The following is a 23,017-nucleotide window of genomic DNA, read 5'->3' as shown; positions in this document are numbered from 1 at the left end:
CGATCGGGTTCAGATGTCGGTGAGGAGGGACACAATCATCCTCTGGTTGGTGTTTGAAACAAGTCATAGATGGGGGTAAAGAAGACAGAGGGGTTACATCATTATATTCAGGCAAAACAGGGTACAATGGAGTTTTCGGTGGTGGCAGTTCTTCCAATGCCATTTCTTTAAAAACATAGTCACGTCTATTAGCTTCCCTCTCCCATAACTCTAAACATTTACACGCTTCATCATATTTTTCCCTTTCTTTTGTAGACATGTCTTTTTTTCCCCATATGTTCTCTTTTTTCTCTAATTTTGTGGTACTAAATTTACCGTTTTCTGGAAAGTTAGCTTTTTCTTTTAAATAGGGTACACCTTGTAAACTTCCCGTTCCCCACCTTTTCCTCATTTCTCTGTATGTTGGTTTATCCATATCATTTCTTAGTAGTCCCCCAGACTGTTTAGAATCTCTCTCGATTCTGAGTAGTCTCCCCTCTTTAACCAGACTGTTTTAAGCAGTCCCCCAGACTGTTTAGCGCTAAGTAGTCTCCCCTTTTGTTCCAGACTGTTCAGAAATCTACCTGACTCACCACTTTTCCTTTTTGTGCCTTGCACTGAGTTCTTTTGGGATCACGTCAGCTTGGAGTCCGGAGTAGAGTTCTCTCGTCCCTGTATGGGGTTAGAGCTGGATTTGCTATGTCCAGGATGATCAGTCAACTCTAGTCCGTTCTCCGTCAGCCTTGTGATCCCATACCTCATCGCCAAATTGTTGTGGAATTTTCTTATTCAATTTTGACAAACGCAATATACAGAGACATCAGGTACTTTGCAAAGTATTTTATTGTCGTTTAATCTGCATCATAAGCAATGAGCATGGTGCAGAGCAAAGGCGCTCTTTCCTCCTACACCCAGAGTTTATATATGATTAAAACGTGAAAACCCCCTCCCTTTGCCCCCTAGCCAGAATCGCGAGCTGGTTTACGAGAAGTTCCGTTATTCCAAACAGAACATCTTGGCCTCTGCTCGAGGGCAAAGGCAGAGTGGTATGACGTGTATAGAGAAAAACATGATAACATAGAGAAGAAAACATGGATAAAAACTTCATAAACATATAGATAGACACATCAAGAAGCTAGACTAGAAAATTTCCATTACAAATTGAATGTGGTTCAGACCTCCATTTCTGACTATCTGTCCCACTCTCGGTTCGTGTTGTCATCGCAATATGCTACCGACAGACGCATGCCTCACAGGTTGGGCTGCGGGTCTTAAATGGCCGTCCAGCCCAAGGGATCTGGAGAGGTCATCTTCTCAATTGGCACATGAATTGCCACGGAATGATGGCTGTATTTCTTGCCCTGTAATACTTCCTCCGGCAGTTACAAGGCCACCATATCCTAGTGCAGGTGGACAGCACGTCAGTAGTCTCGTTCTCGGATCTAGTATCCCTCTTTGAAGACACGCCATGAACGGTCATAGTCAGGAGGGATCTCCTGTCTCAAGCACACGGGGCGATACTTCACCCCTGAAGGGAACCAGCTGAGAGGTGCTGGGCTTCCGCCTGAAGTAGTAGAAACTATTCTAAGTGCTAGGGCTCCCTCAACTAGAAGGAGCTACGCCCTTAGAAGGAGAGTTTTTGACAGATGGTGCATGGTACACCATGCAGACCCAATTCACTTCCAGATTGTGTCAGTGTTGGAGTTTCCGCGAGAGAAACTGTCCTCAGGGTCAATTCTCAGTACTCTCAGGGTTTATGTGGCCACCATTTCGGCTTGCCACGCCCTGATTGATGGGGTTTCTGTGGGAAAACAACCTTTAGTTGCCCACTTTATTCGTGGAGTGAGGCGGCTGATGCCTCTTCTAGATGGATTGTTCCAACATAGGACTTAGTAATAGTGCTCTAGGGTCTGGTTAGCGCCCCTTTTGAACCTATGGAGTCAGCACCTATCAGGCTTCTGACCTTTAAAATGTTTTTTTAATGGCAATTACCTCTCTGAAGAGAATTGGAGATTTGCAGGCGGTCTCAACCTCGCCGTCCTGTTTCATTTTTGCCCCTGGGATGGTCAAAGCTATTCTGCATCCTCACCCGAGTTATCCGTTTATAGTACTTTGGTAAAGCATTAGATTACAACCTGCAGAGAAATGCGTAAATTAACCGATATTTGGAAAATATGGTGTATGCCTATTTACGTTTAGGTACTAGTAGTACTTCGGGTAATAACGGGGTAGCAACCATATATACAATCCGCAAAGAGCTGTGTAAGTAAACCTAAGTTTACAACGAAGGGTAGGCCTAAAATGGCCACTTGAAACTCCTGTGACAAGGGGTTGTCTGGATTAACACAAATATGTATGGTACGGTCCAGTAAGGCCGGGGCACAATAACTCGCATGAGAAAGAGGGATATCCCCCATAGCTTAGCTGTAGGCTACGCAATGTCGAGAGACCGCTCTTGAAAGGGAACTAAAAGTACGAGATTTAAAAAAATAAATTCATGTAAAATGTCTCTGTTTTCTTTGGCTGGATTACGTTATCTCTTCGTCAAAGAAGCGATGTGACAGCATCTATTTGTCCTGTTAGAGCCGTTGGCTGCAATTCACAACCTCACTAGATGCCGCTCGCATCTCCACATTGCTCCTTTAAGATCATTAGCTAAGCATTACAACGTTAGCTTGAAAGCTCTTCAATGGATTTTAAAATATTTGTGTGTCATTTAAAACAGCAATATGATTATTATTTCCACATGAGCAAGTTTTTAACCAAGACCGTAAAAAACAACTTTATATGTTCCTCATAATATAAAAGTTGTAGTTTAATTCTGTTAACATGTGCTAAATATGTTTACATCTTTTAAAATCAATAACATATAACAATAATGCCACAGAACTAAAATAAGGACTTTTATTTTAACGCTTGTAAGAAGAACGGGGTTTGACTAGAAGGGACACAGCTACTTCCACTGGGCATGCGCACTTCAACACTACGTCATTTTCGTCACGCTGAAAACAATTGATTCATATTTTTGTATTATTGTAAGTTTGGGTTTATTGTTGTGTAGGTGTAGAGCAATGTCACTGATTGTGATCATATGGCGAGATTTTGCACCACTTCCGGCCGAAGCTGTAGCTCTTCTAGCAACAACCGGCAGAATGTGTCGCGTGTATATGACGCCGCTTCCGGTGGCGAGAGAACTTCCGTCAACAACACAAACATCTAGCGACTAGCGATTACTAGCTGCTGATTTATTTTGAATGAAGCGTCACTACACACCTCAGATAGACCAGTTTCACATATTAAAGTCGTTTGGACAGTTGTCTGGTTTGTCAGGTAACACATGTTCATTTTTACAGACACCGATGACAAATGAAACCGACGATCATTTAACGCAAGACGTTAGACTTCTTAACTCTTGAGAGTCGCCGTTACGGTCATGATATGTGATGTTGTGCTTTTCTAGAACGTCACAGCAGCACCGTTTTGTTTACGTAACTCTCTGTGAGTGACGTGACGGTCCGATGTGTCAACATGTCTTGACATTTTGTTGGGAGACAGTTATATATTCTACCTGTGTTCGTACCCTGTCAGTGAATAATAAACATTTTGCACAGTAAAAGTATGACACTTTCTCTCGTTCAGTGATTTGATTGAGATTGGCCGTTTTTAGCCACCCTTGATTTGAACACGGCCAACTGATGTGTGTTTCTCTGTCGGTGAAGCATGAACTCTGGTGTGGAGCGCAGGGGCATCAGCATCCAGCAGTCAGAGCTGATGTGTAAGAGGGGATGTGGTTTCTACGGTAACACTGTCTGGCAGGGTCTCTGTTCCATATGCTGGCACGAAGAGAATCCCTGTGGCAAAACTAAGCAGATTGAGGACGATAGAGCATTGGCCGAGAGGTGAGAAAGAAAGATTTCATTCATCATCTGTAAGGGTCAGCAGGTGAATCTACCTGCGTGAAATCTCTATAAAATCCACCTAAATGTCCATTTATTTCATGAAACAATGTTTCGTATGCACACACTTTTGCCCTCTGGGTAATCAGATTGTGACGGCATTCAAGCGCATGTGTGTTCAGATCAATAAACTGTGAAAGTCAGTTGTGTTAAAGAGAATCAAGCATGATGATCAGCTGTCACTCTTTACAAAAAGCACAAGAACGTTTCAAAGAAATGGCAGGACCTTTTAGAAAGATGGATATTACTGATAAATACAATCATGTGAAATCAATAAACGGCTAAACTCATTTGACATTGATGAAATACAATTATTACTTTGATTTCAGCCCAAGACGTTATTGTGTCCTCTTAACTGCACTATGAAACAGTGATGTGCATACTTTAAAATCCAAGAGGCTTAACAATGTAAAGCTACAAGGTTTTGAGGTTGCGTGCGATCATGTATGGCAAAGCTATGAACTGAATTTTTATTTTCATGCTGTGTGTGTGTGTGTGTGTGTGTCAGATTACAGAGAGAAGAAGAGGCAGCGTACGCCAGCAGCCACCAGGGGGAGCAAACACAGGACACCAGCACATCATCCAAAACAGTGACACACAGCGTGCCCATAGTGAAGAGACTCTTCAACTCAGCTCCCAAAACACCTGCGATGAGAGGTACACACTTGGAATACATTGGGCAAATATGAAATGTATAAAAATAAATGAAGTGCTTTTTGTTAACCCAGGGTCATTCTGTGATAAATCTGTGGTCAGCATGATCTTGCTGGGTTATCTTGCTTCATGTTTCACACTGTGCATTTGAAAACCCTGTAAGGTAATGTTCTTATTTGCAAGGTCAATAACATTGAAGCTTGGAGCTCTTGGCCCTCGAACATCATTTGCAGTCTCCCCGGATAAACTTATCGGCTGAATGTAAATGCGAGGCAACGGACAAAAAATGTAAACCTCCACATTTGTGTTCAGAAGAAAAACGTGACAATATTGCCAACATATAATAGTTTTGGTTTCATTTTTTGATTGAAATGAACCTTTTATTTTATTGTGTCAAAAAACAAGAACCCTACTGGAACACTTTCGATTGAGCAATTCAGTAGAGATGAACCAGCAGTGTGATGCAACAGAAGCAGTTCATGAGTTATCAGGATGTATTGCAGAATCATTGCACACACTTCTGTTTTTATCGTGAAGCTTATCGTTAAAAAAATACTTTCACTCATGTGACACTGAGGAAGAGACATTCAATGTAGATAAACTTCTCCCCTGGCCTCACTACTATTACTGTATGTAAACATAACTATATTGTTGATGTTAAAGGCCGGCGGTACGTTGAACGCACTCTCATTCTTGTGAATGTGCATGTGCTAGAAGGTTGAAAACAACGTGTCTGGTGTCCATGTTTCACAGATGCTGCAGGTTCCAGGAGTTCTTCAGTCAGTAAACAGACCAGCGTTGAGAGGGATCATGTGACACAACACTTCATCGACTTTCTTAAGACCCTGCCGAGACCTGCGTATGACATCTTCAAACGGTGTCATGCCTTCACAGAAAATATTGGACATAAAAAGGTGACAAAGAGCAAAACTTACATGTCAGTTTCAAAATTGCGATTCATCAGCGTTGCGGTAGCCCTGATCCCTTTCTGTTCCTGAAAGAAAACGGTCCGGCAAATGTTCTCAAAGATCTTAATGATAACATAAATGCTACCGGTGACGGCTGTATTTGCAGAGTACAGAGGATGGGAGCTCAAATCTGACTTGTGGTGATTGTGTGTTTGCTTTGTGCTGAAGGTCTTGGTTTGTGAAGATTTCTCCGAATCGGTGCAGGACTTCTATCAAAACATGACAGAGTATCTTCACACCAATTTGAAGGGTAAACATGCAAAATAGAATTAAGAAATCAATCTCTTTATTTTCAACAGATGATGTAGAGACACATTTAGTGCCGACATCACGAGTGCGTCACTGCATTAGCTGAAAGCAAAAGAAGGGCAACCAATACAAACCAGCACAGAGTCAGCTATTAAAGAGTCTAAAATATCATCTTGCTGTTTTGTTGAGTGTCCGAATCGAGAGTACAGGCGCTAGTCTAACATTTGAACCCCCAAAAAGGACAGCTGTAGTGGATAAAACCAGACTGGATGGAAATCTCTTTACATCCTGATAGCAATCAAGAAGGAAAGTTGTCAAATAATATGAGGGTCTGAATGGTTGCTCTCTTTCTTTTGGACAGCTATGTACGTGCTTCCAGAAGAATGTAATGGATTTAGTTTGTAATTAGTTTCCTGGATTTACGGAATACGTTCATGTGTTTGGAGGAGGCGTGGTTTAGGACGGCGAATCGCATAGAGAGTGGGATTATCATTTCATAGTAGCCTAGCAGCCTAAATTATCACCTTTCCAAATAAACTGTCTTCTGTTGGTATGGCCACCTCGCTAGAAACTTGGAACAAGTTCAGTTGATTATTTCCCTCTTAATGTAAATGTTTATTTCATATATAACCGAACGAGCAGTTAGCTAACGACCAGAGACAACAATCACGGTCCCGGACACTGAGCGACATTACCTATTCAGATTGAATCCGATTTTCTACCGCCAAAACAAGCTAACGAAAGGTTTTATATGCTTCGACCACAAAGGGATGTTATAATGGAACGAGACTGCAGCGTTGTGTACGTGTGAGGTTTAGAGGATAGAAAATATGATGAGTTCAGTATAAAAACATTCGAAATTCATGTTTCAGGGTCGGCGGATCAGACTGAGACGGTGATGGTTGAGGTTGAGCATTATGTGATGGGTCGTCTGTACGAGCAGCTCTTCTGTCCTGAACACACGGATGATAAGAAGAAGGATCTGGCCATCCAGAAGAGAATCGGGTATGTACATGCTGAAACCATCAACAGACCATGACAGATGATCTTTCTATTGTGAGCTAATATGCGTTTACCGCTGACTGTGTGTGTGTGTTTTAGCACTTTGCACTGGGTGTCTATTGAGATGTTGTGTGTGCCGGTAGATGAGAAGCTTCCGAAAGTTTCAGACAGTGTGGAGAGAGCCATCACAGGTACAGACGCGAATAAAACCACTGACACACAAGACACGACAATTTCTGTTGTTTTTCTGATGCTGTAGACATTGTCACAATTTGGTATGAAATGATCAAATATAAGCTAGTTTTTATTGATCTTAATGACAACTTTTAGTTTGGTCTAAACACAAATTAGAGAGACAAAAACTAAAACAATATGTTTTAAAAACTGAAATATATAAAAAAATGTGTATGTTCAAATGTGCCATCCTCCTACCATAGCATCTTTTTCCAAAGCAGACTTAAAGGGGTCATATGACACGGCTAAAACCAATATTATGGTTCGTAAACACGATTTATGGTTGAAAAAGCTGTATTTTCCACATACCTTGCATGTTTGTATTTCCTCTTTGCTCCGCCTCTCTGAAAGGCACAGATGTTTTACAAAGCTCATCGCTCTGAAAAGCGAGGTGTGCTATGATTGGCCAGTTAACCACTGCGTGGTGATTGGTCAATGTGTGCGCGTGACAGAAATGTAACGCCTCTCACCATATTTGGAACATCAGGTTCCAGAGCAATCGTACTGACTAACTTGTGTTTACATGTGCGTCATACCACGGACTGACGTAGATTTGTGGGGGTGTGGTTACACAAGGTGTTTCAGGCAGGTGCTTTTACATAGAATGCATCTCTTGTTCCGACACTTCGGACAACAAAGACACAGAAAAACATGTATTAGCACCATATGACCCCTTTACATTTTTTTATTTTGGGTCACCAGCAAATGAAGCTTTTATTTATCGAGCAGTCAATCCAATGAAGTGTCTTTCGGACGGATTGTGTTTTTGTCTTCTCCCTATCACTTATCGCGCTTTTGGTTTTCATTTAACAGACCTGATCGACATGGACTCTCAACGGGTGCCTAAGGAGAAGCTGGCGTGTGTCACCAGGTGTAGCAAACACATCCTTACGGCCGTTCAGGGAAGCATGAAAGCTGCCGCCTCGGCAGATGATTTTCTGCCGACTCTCGTCTACATCATCCTGAAGGCCAATCCACCGCGCTTACACTCCAACATCCAGTACGTCACACGCTTCTGTATGCCCAGCCGTCTCATGAGCGGAGAGGACGGCTATTACTTCACTAACCTGGTAAGCCGTGGCCTCTTACTTCCTTTAGCTGGTACTTTTGGTGTTCCATGGTGCCTTTCATCAGTTCTGACCACGTTCTTCTCGCAGTGCTGTGCGGTGGCGTTCATCGAGAAGCTGGACGCACAGGCTCTGAACATGAGCAGTGAAGATTTCGAGCGCTACATGACCGGCGTGGCTTCTCCACAGCGCCCGCTGGGCATCAGGGCCTCTTCCTCACAGAATGGCTTCAGAGAAGAGCCCGGCGCTGGTGTGCCGTCAGGGCTTCGGCGGGAACGGAGAAAGGAGGAGAGAGGTGAGCTGGAGACTGATCTCATCCAGTGGAAGGACGGACAGGTACTCACTGCGTTTGGAGTTTTAGAAGAGCCGCCTGTGAGGACACAGACCTCCAGCATCTTCACTATTGACTCAGATAATGCAGAGAGCGACAGTCTGCCTCCTCCACTACAGCCGCAGAAGTTTGCTGGCTAGATCCCTCGGTTCTTTTTAGCACATCCGCAGTTACATTTTCGTCTGTGATGAATCAAGGGGTTATGTACACGTGATACTCTCGATTCAGACACGGACAACACTCAAGTTTCTTTCATGTGACTCTCCCCAACATAAAAAAATGAATGAATTAAATGAAATTAAACTCTCCCGGGTAGATCTTTATTCTATTTTTGGTGATATGTTGGGTATCGTTTACATATCTTTTGCACAGTCTTTCGCCTTTATAAAGGTGACTGAAATGCACAGTATCATTTATTGATAAGCGTTAATAATAGAGAATATAATAATCTCTGTGCATCTTCATTACTTGGCTGATCATTTTTTTCAACATTATTGCTAAAACCGCAGATATGGGACAGTGTAAAGGTTTTCTGTTACCCTTGAATGTTTTAAAGCACGGTGAAGAGGTGAAGAAAAGTAACTGTTATTGTAGAAACATATCTGATATTTATTTACTGTTTATGTAACTTTTAAGGAAAAGATGTTACACTGTAAAAAAATCTAATTTATGATTCAATTGGAGAGTTACTTCATTAAAACATACTCTTTGTTGTATGCAGAGGTGTGTTACTATTGCATGCAGTGTCCAATTTATAGTGTGTGAAGCCATAAATATGAGAGATTAAATCATTAAATGAAGAGAATTAAAGGAAGGAGCTGGTATTGTATTTGGTCAGTGTCATGAAAGAACTTCTGAATTGCATGCGGATATGGTCCTATGTACTGGGCTGTTAAGTTATTTTCATTCGGTTTGTTTGATTAAATATAATTTATAAATTCAATCACATCTTACTGACTTGTGTCTGACGGGTTTGTATTATCTGGCCACCTCGTGGGATTTAGAAATCCACTTCTGAATTGCGTGTGGCTCATTCGCACAGCAAAAGGGATGACTTCAGATATTATGACCTAAAATATCCGACTTCCGACCTCAATCCATTCCAGTCAACGCAGAGAGAACCTTAAATGATGGCTATTAAATGTAGGAATATGTTCATTAACAGTTTCTGGATAGACTCAAATTTGTTGGTAGCCCTCCACAAAATACTAAGAATGCACAATTTTCTAAATAATGGCCCACAAACCTAATATTTTGTTGCACATTCTTTAGAGGTGATCACTGCAAGCAAAGGTTTTGTGTAGCTCTCTATGAGACTTCTGCACCTGTTAACAGGTAGTTTGGCCCACTCTTCCCGAGCAAACTGCTCCAGCGGTCTCAGGTGTGATGGGGGCCTTCTCCAGACTGCAAGTTTCAGCTCTTTCCAGAGATGTTCGATAGGATTCACATCAGGACTCATAGAAGGCCACTTCACAATAGTCCAATGTTTTGTTCTTATCCATTCTTGGGTGATTGTAGCGTGTTTTGGGTCATTAGCCTGTTGGAGACAGAGCTTTCTGACACTGGGCAGTACGTTTCGCTCCAGAATGCCTTGATAGTCTTGAGATGTCATTGTGCCCTGCACCAAAACATAACCGAGCCTCCTCCATGTTTCACTGCTTTGAAAACTTGAACACAGAGCTGATGTGACTTGCCAAAAAGCTCCATCTGTCCAAAGGTCATTCTCCCAGAAGAATTGTGGCTTGTCAATATGAATTTTAGGATATTCCAGTCTGGCTTTTTATGTCCTCCTGGGACTTCATGGAGCCCACATTTGCTCCAAAAGCGACGGATGGTGCGATCAGAAAGTGACGTACCTTATTTTTGAGTTCAGCTTGTATCTGATTGGAAGTTTTCCTTTTTCTACCATTCGCACTATTCTTCTGTTCAATCTGGGGTGGATTTTCCTCTTGCGGCCGCACACTTAAACTTCTTAATAATATTTGCAACTGTTGTTACAGGAACATCAAGCTGCTTGGAGATGGTCTTGTGGCCTTTACCTTTACCATGCTTGCCTATTATATTTTTTGTGAGCTCCTCAGACTCGTTTGCTTTCTCTGGTCCATGTTCAGTGTGAGGATCACAATGATGTACTGGTAATGAATTATGTACTTTTCTCTGTTTAAATCGGCTGAATGACTTAAAATGTGTGATGGTAATTAAAGTAACTAATCAGATCATAATATTACTATAATCCAATGATGTATTATCTTTTCTAAGGGGTACCATGATGTCAAGGCATTAATATGGCCATTTTGGATATGCTGTTGCGTGAAAATGTCTTATAGTCGGCATTAAATGATCATTCTAATTGTTTTGCACAGTATGCATTATAAATTATTTTATCCGTGCACATCATTATTATAATGTTTTATTATTTGCACTTGTTATCTTTAAATAAAAACGTTAACCTCCTCCCCCCCTCGAAATGCCCTCTCTTCACTTCTGGTCACAAGGAATGGCGCGAGGGCGGGGCTGCAATGACTGACAGATAGCAAACTTTCACCTTTAGTGATCAGATTAGAAATCAAGTCTCGCCCTGTCGTTTCATTCAGGTATACGTCACGATTCAGAAAAAAAGACAATTGCTACTTCTGTTTCATGCCGACTTAAGAGGTCTAGCTGAATGATATATCACAAGCAGAACAATGTTTCTTGCCGCATGCTGCTATAAATGTCATCAATCTCCAACCCTGGAAAAAATTATGTACGTCCCGGCAAATCACAGAGATGCCAATTTCGCACATGACTAAATATTGTAGATCATTTGTGGAGGTATTTGTACTTTACAAATGACAGACTTGACACTTTTCACGGGATTAACCCCCCAGAAAACGCCATCTGATTACAACCATCATATAATGAATATAACTATGTTGTTTAGACTATGTTTGAGTGTTTGTTTATTAAATGATATTTGAACGCATAAGTGCAAATGTACCACACGAAACAAACGTTCAACCTCAAAAACATTGAAATCCTCTATTCTACAGTTGTTATTTCATCATTTTTTGTATTTATACAATCCAAATCCTGCTGAACAATGAAACTCCTGTGTGCTGGGAGGTGAGGTGATGTATGCATGTCTCAACTCGTGCGGTGTAATAAAAGAACTAAAACAAAATGTATGTGAAATGTTAAACATCATCTCTCATCATTCTATCAGACTGATAAGCTATAAATCTTTAAAGTGCACTTGCTGTGTTTTGTCTGTATTTTTCCACTGTATTTGGATCTTTGGTTTTTCTGAACGATGTTGTTCTCACATTCTGTTGTTCTCCAAAAATTGCAACGTATGCAAAATCCTTGTTTTTATGTAGAAAGGGGAAGTAAATGGAGAATATATGAGGGCATAAGAGACACAGCTGAACAACCATGATTCTGCTACACTGTTTCTGCGGTGAGTCCTCCACATCACAATGCAGGTCTTATATTTAAACAATGTTTCTCTTTTGCCAAACTAGGTTTTCTTTTTTTTTCTGTTTCAGCCATTTTGATTTTACTGCCAAGAGCAAAATGTCAAGGTACACAAAAACTGTGTGATTATATTACTAATACTTTTGGGAAGGAAGGTCAAATAATTGTTAAACCATAAAGTTATACACTATAAGCTCAAAAACTCAATGATGTCGAGTGATGGGAAGTGTTTTTGTATCTTGCCCCTCAGAGCCGACACCAGCGCCGATACTGGCCAGCATTACAGTCAGTAAGGGTTCCACGCGGGTGTTCTCAGGCGACGATTTGAGGACCGAGTGCAGCGTGCCCGACGATCCCTCACAGCCCTGGAGGTACAGGTGGTTTCGAGATGAACAGGACATGGGTTTCTACAATTCGAGTGAGGCTTGGATTAAACGCAGTGGAAACTACAGCTGCCGGGGAGAGAGAGACACGAAGAAATGGCCTTATGCTCTGAACACACTTCCCAGCCCGCCTCTCCAGCTCCACGTGGATCGTAAGCATTTACAGAGTTAAAAAATGCATCTAACATTTATACGGTACTGTTAGAGCGCAACAGCACTAATAGATCTTTCTTGGAATGTAATACATTTAGCAGCATCACCATTATGCACCATTATGACGAATAGTTCAGTCTGTCATAATTGGTTCAGCCTCATGTTTTACTTCGAAGTGAAATAGAATTATTCCATTGTGATATATATTGAGGTCATGTGAAGTTTCTATTTGTGAAAAGTAGAAAAAAGATGTTCATCACTGAAAATCTTTAACAATTTTCAATGTATTCAAAGTTGTCACGACATGACAGAAGAATGGATTGAAGATATTGACACAAATCCACAGCACCTTTAATGGACGTCCATATGACACAATATCTCAAGTCTTGGTCAAGGGTTGTGCTTTTTAAAGCATTGGCATAAACGCCTGCTTTTGTGTTCCACAGTACTGATGACAGTATTTGCTTTCGATGATTCTTATGTCTTTTATCAACGTGCTACTGTGCAGTGGAGTCCACATGTTTACTGTTTGTTCTCTTCCAGGAGGATGGGCGCTCCTGCAGACACCGGTTCCACCTCCCATCCTTGACGATACTGTCATTCTGACATGTAACATTCGAGGCAATCCTGTAGCAACTGAGGTTCGCTTCTACAAGGACGGCTCTGAAATCCACGTCGACTGGAGTAATGAGCTGGTTTTCAGTAAAGTTACTCTTGAGGATGCTGGTGTTTACTGGTGCCGGGTCTCATGGATTGAGAAATACGTGTTACACTCCGCCCAGTCTCTTCCCGTTCCTGTAAACGTACTCGGTACGACTTCTGCAACATGATGCAAATGAGGTCTTTCTCATTTCTGTCTACATAACTGAGCTGCATCTTAGAAATGAATTACACTTTCAGCAAAACAAGCAGATGTTAAAACATTCAAGTGCATTTGCATGCTGACTGTGTCTCTAAAGTGCATTGCTATCTATCATGTTATAGAAAACGTGCAGTAACCCGGCAGCACCTTAACAAAAGTAAAGTTAAAAGTGCTATTAGTATACTGCTTTTCATCTAAAAAATAAGAAAGTATAATGCTCCGAAATATATTTTATGTGGTTCTCAGAAAAATATGTTGTGTATTCTAAGTTTGCAATTCTTACACTTGAAGTAAACTAGTTTAAAAACTAAGGAAAATTGGCAAAAAGAATTGTCTCGAGTAGTATTGAACAAGTACAAGTATACTGGTACTTACCACATAAAGTACAATTATAAACATACCTTGAATCATATACTTAATAAAATGAATCTCGAAAGCATACTTATTTTTGCAAGGGACAATGTTAACAGTGCTGTCAGTGTAACATAACCATGTTTGAATTGATTCTTCTCAGATAAGTTGGAAACTCCCCGGCTGGTGGTTGATTCTGGTCAGGTCGTCGCTGGAAGGGCTGTGCGTATCAAATGCGACACGCGGCTGAATGTTAAAGCAGAAGGCCTTCAAATAGAATATCACTTTATGAAGAACCACACCCGGCTGGCACCGGTCTCATCCTCAAACACATACACCATCTGGAAGGTGAAGGAACAGGACGCTGGGGTGTATATCTGTAAAGCTAGGGTCAGACGTCTGGACGTGGAGCGATGGAGCAACACCCTGGAACTTAAGGTCGATTAACCTGCACCCAAGTAAGTGTCTGAGATATTCTGTCAAAATCCAGTCAGCTGCCTTGCTGAACCTAATCGATTTCAATGTGCAGTGCATTCTGGCAAAGTTAATATGCAGCGTTGTCTCAAAATTTTAACAACAACCTTTGCTCTGGGAGCATCTACAATCCTTTATATACCTGCAAATGTGGAGTTTATACTGTGGTCTGTTTGAGGACTGGATTCTGATTGGCTGGAAGGTTTGGATTAAAACCGTAGTTCCAGCACAGGTAGTTCCAGTTAGTTTGCATCTCTCCAAAACTACAACTATGTGTCTCACATAGGCATCTGAGATATGACTTCGTAGACAGAGATGCTCCTAGTGACCAATGTATTTACTGAAACTCAACTCCCAGATTAATTCTTGGTTTTACAGATGGAACAACAGAAGTATAGGAATTCCTTTAAAAATGCTTTGTAGACAGCAAGCTCACTAGATCTTTTTGGCAATGCATTCTGTGATTATTGCCTTTACCACAAATTATATGCAATATGCTGCCACAGAAAAGATTCCATACCATTGCAACTGGAGCGTAAATACAGTGTGGTGCCTCATCAACTTTTGAACAGTACAAAAGACATCATGCTGCTCATCACCTCTTTTTTGTCTTTGTGTACATAGAATGTGAGAAACCTTCAATCAAGTCCCATATGAAGCTACAAGAAGGAAATATTTTTAATCAAATGTAATGTTTATGGACCTGTGGCAAGAAAAGTAATTCAGAATGATTATCCTTGCTTGATTTTATTACAAGGGCTCATGAACCCAGCGGCCCAAAGCCTACATTGTGAATTGTATTAGGTTTCATACAAAATGTTATGTATTATACTCAATGATTTGTATGCATAACCTTGAAAATAAACAGACAGCATCTTTAAAGAATAAGGCAGTATTGAGTGAAATGATCGCGATCTTCTGAATGACTCGCTGCAGGACGACATAACAACCAATCCACGAAAAACTAAAGTTTTACATGATGTCCCTCTTCATCAATATCATTTGTTTTCATGTTTGATTGTCAGATTATACCAACTGCTTTCCAAAAGACGTGGTAAGGAGAAAAACTAGCATTCTAATAAGTTATCAATTATTTCCTCATTTTGACAGTCTTATATTCGGCCCTCCATGCATTGTACAACTAATATATTGTCATGTAGTTTAGGTGTTTATTTAGCCTAAAGTACATCTATATACTGTATATAAATATATATATATATATATGAATCAAATAAAATGTTTAGATGTGGTTACCAATATGGGGTCATACAGCTATTAAGAAGCCATAAACAAATAGAAAAGAGCAAACTGCATTCAGTTAGTTAAGCCATAAATTCCCATACCTTCCATGTCCAAATAGTGTAAAGGTCAGCTCAAGATGACCTTGCACCTTGGTTTAAACATGGAGAGGGTGTTCGTCAGGATAGAGTAAGAAGCCAGAAAAGGTGCTGTCATCCTCGCTGCTGGAGTAGACGCCATTCCAGTCCCTTAATGTCTCCACCCATACCTGATCTCCGGCATCCAGCTTCAAAATCACTAGGTTGGATGCCTGGTCAATGTCTTGACCGTGTAGAGTGTCCCTAGAGCGAACTTTTCGCACCCCATTGACCACCAGAGAAGCTCGTAGTGGTTTGTTCCTTACGGTGATCTGGTAGGAGAACACGTAAACTCCTGAGTAGGTGCAGTTGAATTTACTTGTGGCTGTATCGTAGTGGTTTTCGTCATTGTAAAAGACCTTGTCGAAGCGAACCGGATATCCTGACGGAGGAAAAGACTTACTGGGATAGAGGCCAATACTGAAGGCAGACCGCAGTCTCAAACCGTTTTGGCCCGTTTGGCCTTTTATTCCACGTAGGCCTCGGTCCCCTCGCTTCCCTTGCGGACCACGATCGCCCTTCATTCCTCTCAGACCTCTCATACCTTTGAGTCCTGGTGACCCACGTCCTCCTGGCTCTCCCTTTACTCCAGGGATTCCTGCTTCTCCACGTTCTCCAGGTGTTCCGGGAGTACCGTGCATGCCGTGTTGTCCAGATGGGCCAGAATCTCCACGTACACCTGGTGGTCCAGGGTCACCTGGTTCTCCTTTCTGGCCCCTGTCCCCAAGTAAACCACACTCTCCTCTATCCCCCTTTTCACCTTTTTCACCAGTCATGCCTCGGGGGCCAGGTGGTCCGCTTTTTCCAGTATCGCCCTGTTCACCTTTTGACGCATTCACATTTGGCTCTCCTTTTTCCCCTTTAGATCCTTTCAGTCCTGGAAGACCACTAGCCCCCTTCTCACCTTTAATACCTATTTCACCTGTAGAGATAAACATATTCCATGTTTCTAATAAAGCATACACTTACTGTCTCACTGAGATCCAAAAATAAACAAAGTCCACCTTTCATTCCGGCCTTTCCCTGGATGCCTTGGGATCCAGTCAATCCTGTGCTTCCTGGCTCGCCTCTATCTCCTGTTTCAATATATTATGGGGAAAACACATCATGTGACACCTCCCACGATCACAGGAAACAATGAGACAAATATTTTTACATAGTACATGTTCTCAAAGGGTAACCTTTATCTCCTTTAGACCCTGCGATCCCTAGTGCCCCGAATTGTCCTGGTTCCCCTTTGGGTCCAGGTTCTCCTTTTTCTCCAGGTATGCCTGCAACATGACATAAAACACACCTACTGAACCCATTGTTTGTGTACTAACACCTAAGAAAACTAGAGATCAGTAACTTAGCCTCTCCAACCTGGCAGACCTGTGTCTCCTTTAAACCCCTGTGGTCCTTTCTCTGGAGGGCAGCACTCACAGACGTTGAAGTAGCATTCATTGTAGTCTAGCGTGTAATTGTCTTTGGTGGCGGTTGGGGATGCAGTGGTGTCTGCGGGATAATCTATATAGCTGTCTGCTGGAACTGTTGTGCTCTCTGTGATGGCCATAGGGAGGCGCTCTCTTGTTTTGGTGTAGTCCACAATCCGTGCGGTGACTGTAGGCTTGCCTACATGTACAGTAGTTTGCAGCACCTCTCGAGGTGGTTTCTTGGTGTATTGATACTTTGGCCTCTGAGTGGGCTTGATTGTGTCATAAGATGCAGGGAAAGTCAATGCTATTACAGCTATGAAAATAGTTTGTATGCGGAACCCACCCATTTTCTGTCTGTGGAGAGAAGAGAAGAAAAGTGAACTTCTGTGTGCAAAGTAAACATTACACGATTAAAAACCCTCCATTGCATTTTTAAAAGTTTCATGTACACATGATTGCGTTATCAAAACAATCTGCATTTAAATGGATCTGGGAAAGCAAATAAAAACACTGCATTATGTATGCTAGGCCAGTGGATGGCTATGTTGCGATGTAAACAAACACTACGTGCCTGTAGACGAACAGATACGCTGTTTTAAGCTAAAATCCTGTTTAACACACTTTGTCGGTGTATATGTGTGCAGAGCCGGACAGTAACGGAGTACATTTACTCGAGTACAGTACTTAAGTACAATTTTGAGGGATCTGTACTTTACTTGAGTATAATTTTTGGGGAGTACTCATGACTTTACTCAAGTACATTTGAGAGGCAAATATTGTACTCTTTACTCCGCTACATTTCTATCCATAACCGTAAGTACACGTTACTTCTAAAAAGGAAAAAGAAAAATCTCGGAAACCACCAATTAGTTTTTTCCCTCTCAAACGTGATTGGATTGTGCAGGCGCCACTTATTGGGCGAGCCTATCAGCAACAATCACCCAGACCTCAGAGCTCTATCATTTGCTGTACACAGCTGTCAATCATCTCACGTCTGCATGACACGTCCTGTGTACACTTCCTCATTCAGGACATCCGCGATGAAGCTAAAGTGACATTTCTTCACCAAAACAAGAAGCTAATAAATGCACGATTGAAGAATATGTGTTTTGTGTGTATTTTCATGCGATTTGGGGGTATTTTTATATGAATAAAGAATAAAGGTAAGGGAAGAGTAGCCAATAGCGTCATATAAAATGCTAAATATAACATGAAATGAACTTGAAAACATGGCGACCGGTCAGCTGATTTTCTTTAATCATTATTATTTTCTCTTCTTTGCTCTATGCTGCGTGTATAACACGGTCAGGTTCAGAGGTGTGTCAGAACATTGCTATATCGCCTTCTTTGCTGTTTTAGGTTTATTGATTTCAGGGGCGGCGTTTGTGTATGGCCCTAGCGTTCAGAAAACATTGTTGAAACAAAGTACGTGTGCATAATGAGACTCATTATAGATAATTAAACTACTTTACACTGATGTGTACATGTAGCATAGGCGTCGGAAGCATGTGTATTTGAGAATGTATAAACACCGTTAATTCACATAGCGTCATTGACGTATAGTCGGTAAGACCGAAGATGTGTAGTTTTGACGTGACATCATCGTAATGTTGGTTCGAAGCTCTTTTTGGCTAAACTCGTTTGTCTGCATTTTCCACATTTAAGATCATATACAGGCATTTATTTTCAATAAAACAAAGAAACTGTCTACAAAATGCCTAACAGTGGTTTTGGAATCAAGTGTGAGGTTATGGGTAGTGGGGATGGTCTTTATTTTCCCAATTAGTTGGCATCCATTTAATAATTTTAATAAATCGAATAATTTACACTATTGTTATTGTATTTCATTCATAATGTACAACGCTATCTGTGAAAAATTAAAAAAATATATTGTACTGAAAGACTTTGTAGTGCAGTCGCAGTTTAGGCTATTATGTATTTTGCGATTTGCCACTAGCTATGCCAGGATTAGCTTAAAAATGAAAAGAATCAAGGCTTAACAACCCTGCGACAAGGTAAGACATGTTTTATATTTAATCTTGTTTGCTGAATCTGATCAATGGTTGGTTTATATTTTAGTCTCATAGTCGATTAACGTTGGTGGTGGTTATGACAACATCTGGCTGTGGGTTATTTTTACTACTTTAAGTTTTGCGGTTACATATATGTGGTATCATTTGGTTTCATTGTGGTTCGTTTTTGTATGGTCTGAGGAAATTTCGCCATACCCTAGGTTTTGATGAAACGCCACCACTGATTGATGAAAAAACAGAGAAACTCACATGTACACACAATTGTTAGCTGAATTGTATTTTCTAATATTACTCATTAATGTAAGCCGAGTATTTGCTTTGATGTTCTTGAGTATGCGGTGTGTTGTTTAAAACTGTTCGGTTCAAATGTGGGTGCAAAAATCCATTAAAACTCTAGCAGAGGTGAAAAGAATAAAGCATGGTAAAAAGATTAAAATTACTTTATTTTACTTTAAATTCCTTTAACATTCTCCAAGGTATTAACATTAACAGTTTTCATTACTCCATGTAGGACGTTTCTGTACATAAATGTAAGCACTGTGGCAGTAGTAATGCAATATTTAGAAAATGTACTCTTGTACTCTTGATACTCAAGTACTTTTAAAAACATGTACTTCAGTACTTTTACTTAAGTACACATCTGACTGTAGTACTTTTACTTGTACTTGAGTAAAATTTAGCAAGGGGTATCTGTACTTTTACTCAAGTAATGAACCTGTGTACTCTGTCCGCCTCTGTATGTGTGTTTATAATTTGTGTATATAAAAACTATGTCTCCGCTGGTTGTAGTGGTGCCGTAAATCTACTTTTTGCGGGAGAAATGTTAAAGGGAATCCGATGCTTACACCACTAGCATTTGTCGTTGGAATTTCTTTCCTTAATCAAATCAAAATTTAGGTTTTTGATGAAAACATTCCAGAATTATTCTCTATATAGTGGACTTTAATGGACTACAAACTGTTAAAGGGCAAAAGTACAGTTTCAGTGCAGCTTCAAAGGGCTTTAAACGATACCAGACAATGAATAAGGGTCTAATCTAGCGAAACAAACGTTAATTTGTATATGCTTTATAAACACAAATGGTTGCCTTACTCTGTTCTCCGAAGCGCGTTCACGACTTCAAGTAATACGTAATTACGTTGAAAAGGTCACGCTTAACGTAAAAATTATTTATTTTTGACTAAAGAAGAAAATGCAACAGGGGTGAGTAAATTATCATGAAAATATATGTTGGAAGTGAACAATTCCTTGAACTTTTAAAATGTGCGACCTGTACGCACTCACTCAATGGATCCAGGGACGAACTGATAGGATTGTATAGTAATGATAAACTGAGATTGTATACATCTATAGATCTATAGCCCATATATAGCCCGTGTGTAGTAATAGTGTGAAACATTAACAAATGCATTTACTTGAATGCAAACCTGAAACATAACATGAGCCTTCTCACTGTTCCCTCTCCCTTTATACTAATGCACTTGTGACAACTAAAGAAAAAGAGATGACCAACAGTTTCCATTATGTTTAGTTTCTGTCCGATAGTTAACTGCTTGTTGTATAACCAACAAAGTTAGCTAGCATATCTAATGCGTTCAAAGGTTTGCTACGTGAAAAACAACCTAACTTGTTGTTACCCAGTTTTTGATTAGGTGTTAGTGCCTCCAGGCAATGCCATGATGTAAATGTGACGTCGGTGCGAAGGGGGTCCATTGTTTTGGAAATACTTGTGCATGCCTAGAGACTGAACATTAACATTTCCAGAGTTTACATAGACGATTATGCTGTCGTTTTCAATAACTTGCACTTGGAGACCCGTTTTCAAAAGTTTGCATTTTCAGTCCACCAAAATGCCATTGTTGTGTAAATGAACAGCCACAGCGCATAAAAAGATGTCCACTTTTATTTGAAAAGGGTCTCATGCAGACAGCCCTTAAGTCTCTCAACAGGTCCCTGGAGATCTACTGTCCTGTGGAGTTCAGCTGCAACCCCAAACAAACACACTGAAGCATCTAATCAAATTGTTACTTGAAAATGACAGGTAGGGCTGGAGGGGAAGACTGCAGGACAGCAGGAGCAGACTTGAAGATCCCTGATCTACTGTTTGGTGCTTTTGTGACATGCAGGAATCAACCCGTCCACCAACAGCAAAGAAGGACCGAAAAAATAACAGTCTGGCAGCTGGACTGTGGGCCGTCGTGACACATGATCCGGAAAAATTCTTTCAGTGGCTATTCAACAGTAATGGATGATCAGATGCCAAGCAGCGCTTCTAAAGCTATAACACCTTATATCTTGTTTAAGCTCAGCATTTCATTAGGTGGCCTGTGTAATGAAATAGTTTGTGACATTACACATGATTGCAGATTTCTGTAGAAGCTGAATATAACAGCTTCAGTCAGGAAAATCAGAGTCTCATTGTTTGGTGTCACTCCAAAAAAGCCTTTGTCCAAAAGAGCAGTGATAATCTCAAAAGCTCACCTCTTCTGGGGTAAACTGAAAGCTACTGGCACCCACCAACCATGACAGGCTTTAGTTGCTAACACACGTACGTCTGTAAGACGTCTGCTAAAGATCTTGAAAACATCTGCTGTGTAAAAAACATCTGCTAAAAAACATCTTCGAAAGAGCCGTTTTACATCCAATCTACGTTTATAAATACCAAGTTTATAAATGTGTTTAAACGTCTCTCGACATACCCCCGAACCTGAAGAATCATGCAAACATGAACAGAGAGTCAGCAGCGAGGTAGGATACCCATCTGAAAACTGAGAGGAATGGCAGCTTCAGGAGGGCTTGACCTGCTGGTGTCACTCTACCATTCAACACAAACCCAACAGTAGCGCTCACTTTCCCGCTGGCCGTGCAAAGAGAGGCGCCTCCGTCAGACTCGCCCGCCGAACACGGACCTGGGGCCCCCCGGCCACACCGCATCTCCCAAAGTCCCTATGGGAGCGAGAGCAGGTATAGGACACGGAGGCGGTATCACAGTACAACCCCAGAGCCCCTGCTGCTCTAGTGTACAATGAAGAGCAACGGAGCGGACAGCACGAGATGCTTCCAGTTAAAATGATCCTGCGATTGAGAGCTTCACAATTACAAATCAAGAGCGTGTGTACGAATGCGTGATAAAGGCTCGGTTTTCTCCGGTTGGAGGGGGATGTCAGGAGCGGGGGGGGGGGGGGATTCGTGTGACACCTGAGCCGAATGTGTCTCTAGTAACAGTTAAGGCTGTGCTCTGCTGGTAAGCCTTTAATGGAGATCACTGTGACCCTGTAAGGAATAGAGGGGCTTTTGGACTATTCACCTGCTTGTTTTTTTTCCCTTTTAATTCCTACAGGACAAAGCGCAGCACTTTTTTACACGGTCAGATAAAATGACAGTTATGTCAATGGAAAATCTAAAGAAAAAACTAAATATATTTCAGACATGTGGATTTGATTTTGTCATCAATAGTTCTGTGTACATTTTACATGAGTCTTTGCTTACACATATACAACTTCTAGCATTTATCTATTCAGGTGATCTGAAGAATTAGCCATATGCTCTGAAAGTATTCTACACAAATGATTTCAATGGCAGAAGAAGTTCATTTCAGAATACAAGTGAAAAAAGCACATTTGTTCAAAACATTTACATGCATCGTAAAACGTGTGTATACATTGAGAGTATATGACATCGGCACTGCATCCTACAGACAAACATGTGATCATAATAGAAAAGCAAAAGTGTTTACCGGACAGCAGCTCTCGATTCCTGATGAAGTTCAAAACGCAGAGGACATGAGTGTTTGAATGTCCCGATCAGCTCTGAACATATCAAGCCATACCAGACAGAGAGTGTGTTTGTGTGTGTGTGATCAGCGTTCACGGACGCACAAACGCATCTTAAAGCACAGGCGGGGGGGGGGTTTAGTTGGGGGGCTGTACTACGGTTCTGGCCCAGTGCTTCACAGTCTCAGTCACCCAGACTGAACCCGAACAAAGTGCTGGGCAGTGAAGTTACCAGAACTGACCCAGAAACCCGACCCGGGCCCGCAGAACACTGTGCACTTTATTCACCTAATCATCCTTC

The 23,017-nt window shown here is 41.2% G+C and overlaps 3 protein-coding genes across 4 annotated transcripts in view; 2 read left to right on the top strand and 1 right to left on the bottom strand.

Moving 5' to 3' along the window:
- Positions 1-9,156, top strand: part of rabgef1l (RAB guanine nucleotide exchange factor (GEF) 1, like) — a 45,206-nt gene extending 36,050 nt beyond the window's left edge. For both annotated transcript variants that reach the window (XM_079481086.1, XM_079481085.1), the window contains 8 exons: positions 3,699-3,878; positions 4,444-4,592; positions 5,343-5,503; positions 5,726-5,807; positions 6,679-6,811; positions 6,908-6,999; positions 7,856-8,112; positions 8,200-9,156. In XM_079481086.1, coding sequence (XP_079337212.1) covers positions 3,700-3,878; positions 4,444-4,592; positions 5,343-5,503; positions 5,726-5,807; positions 6,679-6,811; positions 6,908-6,999; positions 7,856-8,112; positions 8,200-8,580 — 1,434 coding nt within the window. In that variant the 5' untranslated portion in view covers position 3,699 and the 3' untranslated portion in view covers positions 8,581-9,156. The remainder of the gene's footprint in view (positions 1-3,698; positions 3,879-4,443; positions 4,593-5,342; positions 5,504-5,725; positions 5,808-6,678; positions 6,812-6,907; positions 7,000-7,855; positions 8,113-8,199) is intronic.
- A 2,631-nt stretch (positions 9,157-11,787) lies between these two features.
- Positions 11,788-14,998, top strand: LOC306909033 (high affinity immunoglobulin gamma Fc receptor I-like). The gene is made up of 6 exons (XM_079482374.1): positions 11,788-11,879; positions 11,968-12,003; positions 12,147-12,431; positions 12,976-13,242; positions 13,809-14,103; positions 14,744-14,998. The coding sequence occupies exons 1-5, from the start codon at positions 11,855-11,857 to the stop codon at positions 14,090-14,092; spliced, it is 897 nt and encodes a 298-aa protein (XP_079338500.1). The 5' UTR covers positions 11,788-11,854; the 3' UTR covers positions 14,093-14,103; positions 14,744-14,998.
- Positions 14,999-15,515: 517 nt separating this feature from the next.
- Positions 15,516-17,257, bottom strand: otol1b (otolin 1b; the record flags this gene model as incomplete). The annotated part of the gene is made up of 4 exons (XM_079481956.1): positions 15,516-16,417; positions 16,500-16,571; positions 16,677-16,766; positions 16,858-17,257. 4 exons carry the CDS (start codon positions 17,255-17,257, stop codon positions 15,516-15,518), a joined length of 1,464 nt encoding a protein of 487 aa, XP_079338082.1.
- Between the last annotated feature and the right edge of the window lie 5,760 nt (positions 17,258-23,017).

Source organism: Barbatula barbatula (genome assembly GCF_947034865.1).
Source record: "Barbatula barbatula genome assembly, chromosome: 19".
In the NCBI taxonomy this organism is placed as follows: domain Eukaryota; kingdom Metazoa; phylum Chordata; class Actinopteri; order Cypriniformes; family Nemacheilidae; genus Barbatula; species Barbatula barbatula.
This window is presented reverse-complemented; position numbering and strand designations above follow the sequence as displayed.

Coding starts and splice junctions, on each gene's coding strand:
- LOC306909033 (XM_079482374.1), top strand. CDS start 11,855: ATGATTCTGCTACACTGTTTCTGCG. Junction 11,880..11,967: donor TCTGCTACACTGTTTCTGCG/GTGAGTCCTCCA, acceptor TTTCTGTTTCAG/CCATTTTGATTTTACTGCCA. Junction 12,004..12,146: donor GCCAAGAGCAAAATGTCAAG/GTACACAAAAAC, acceptor CTTGCCCCTCAG/AGCCGACACCAGCGCCGATA.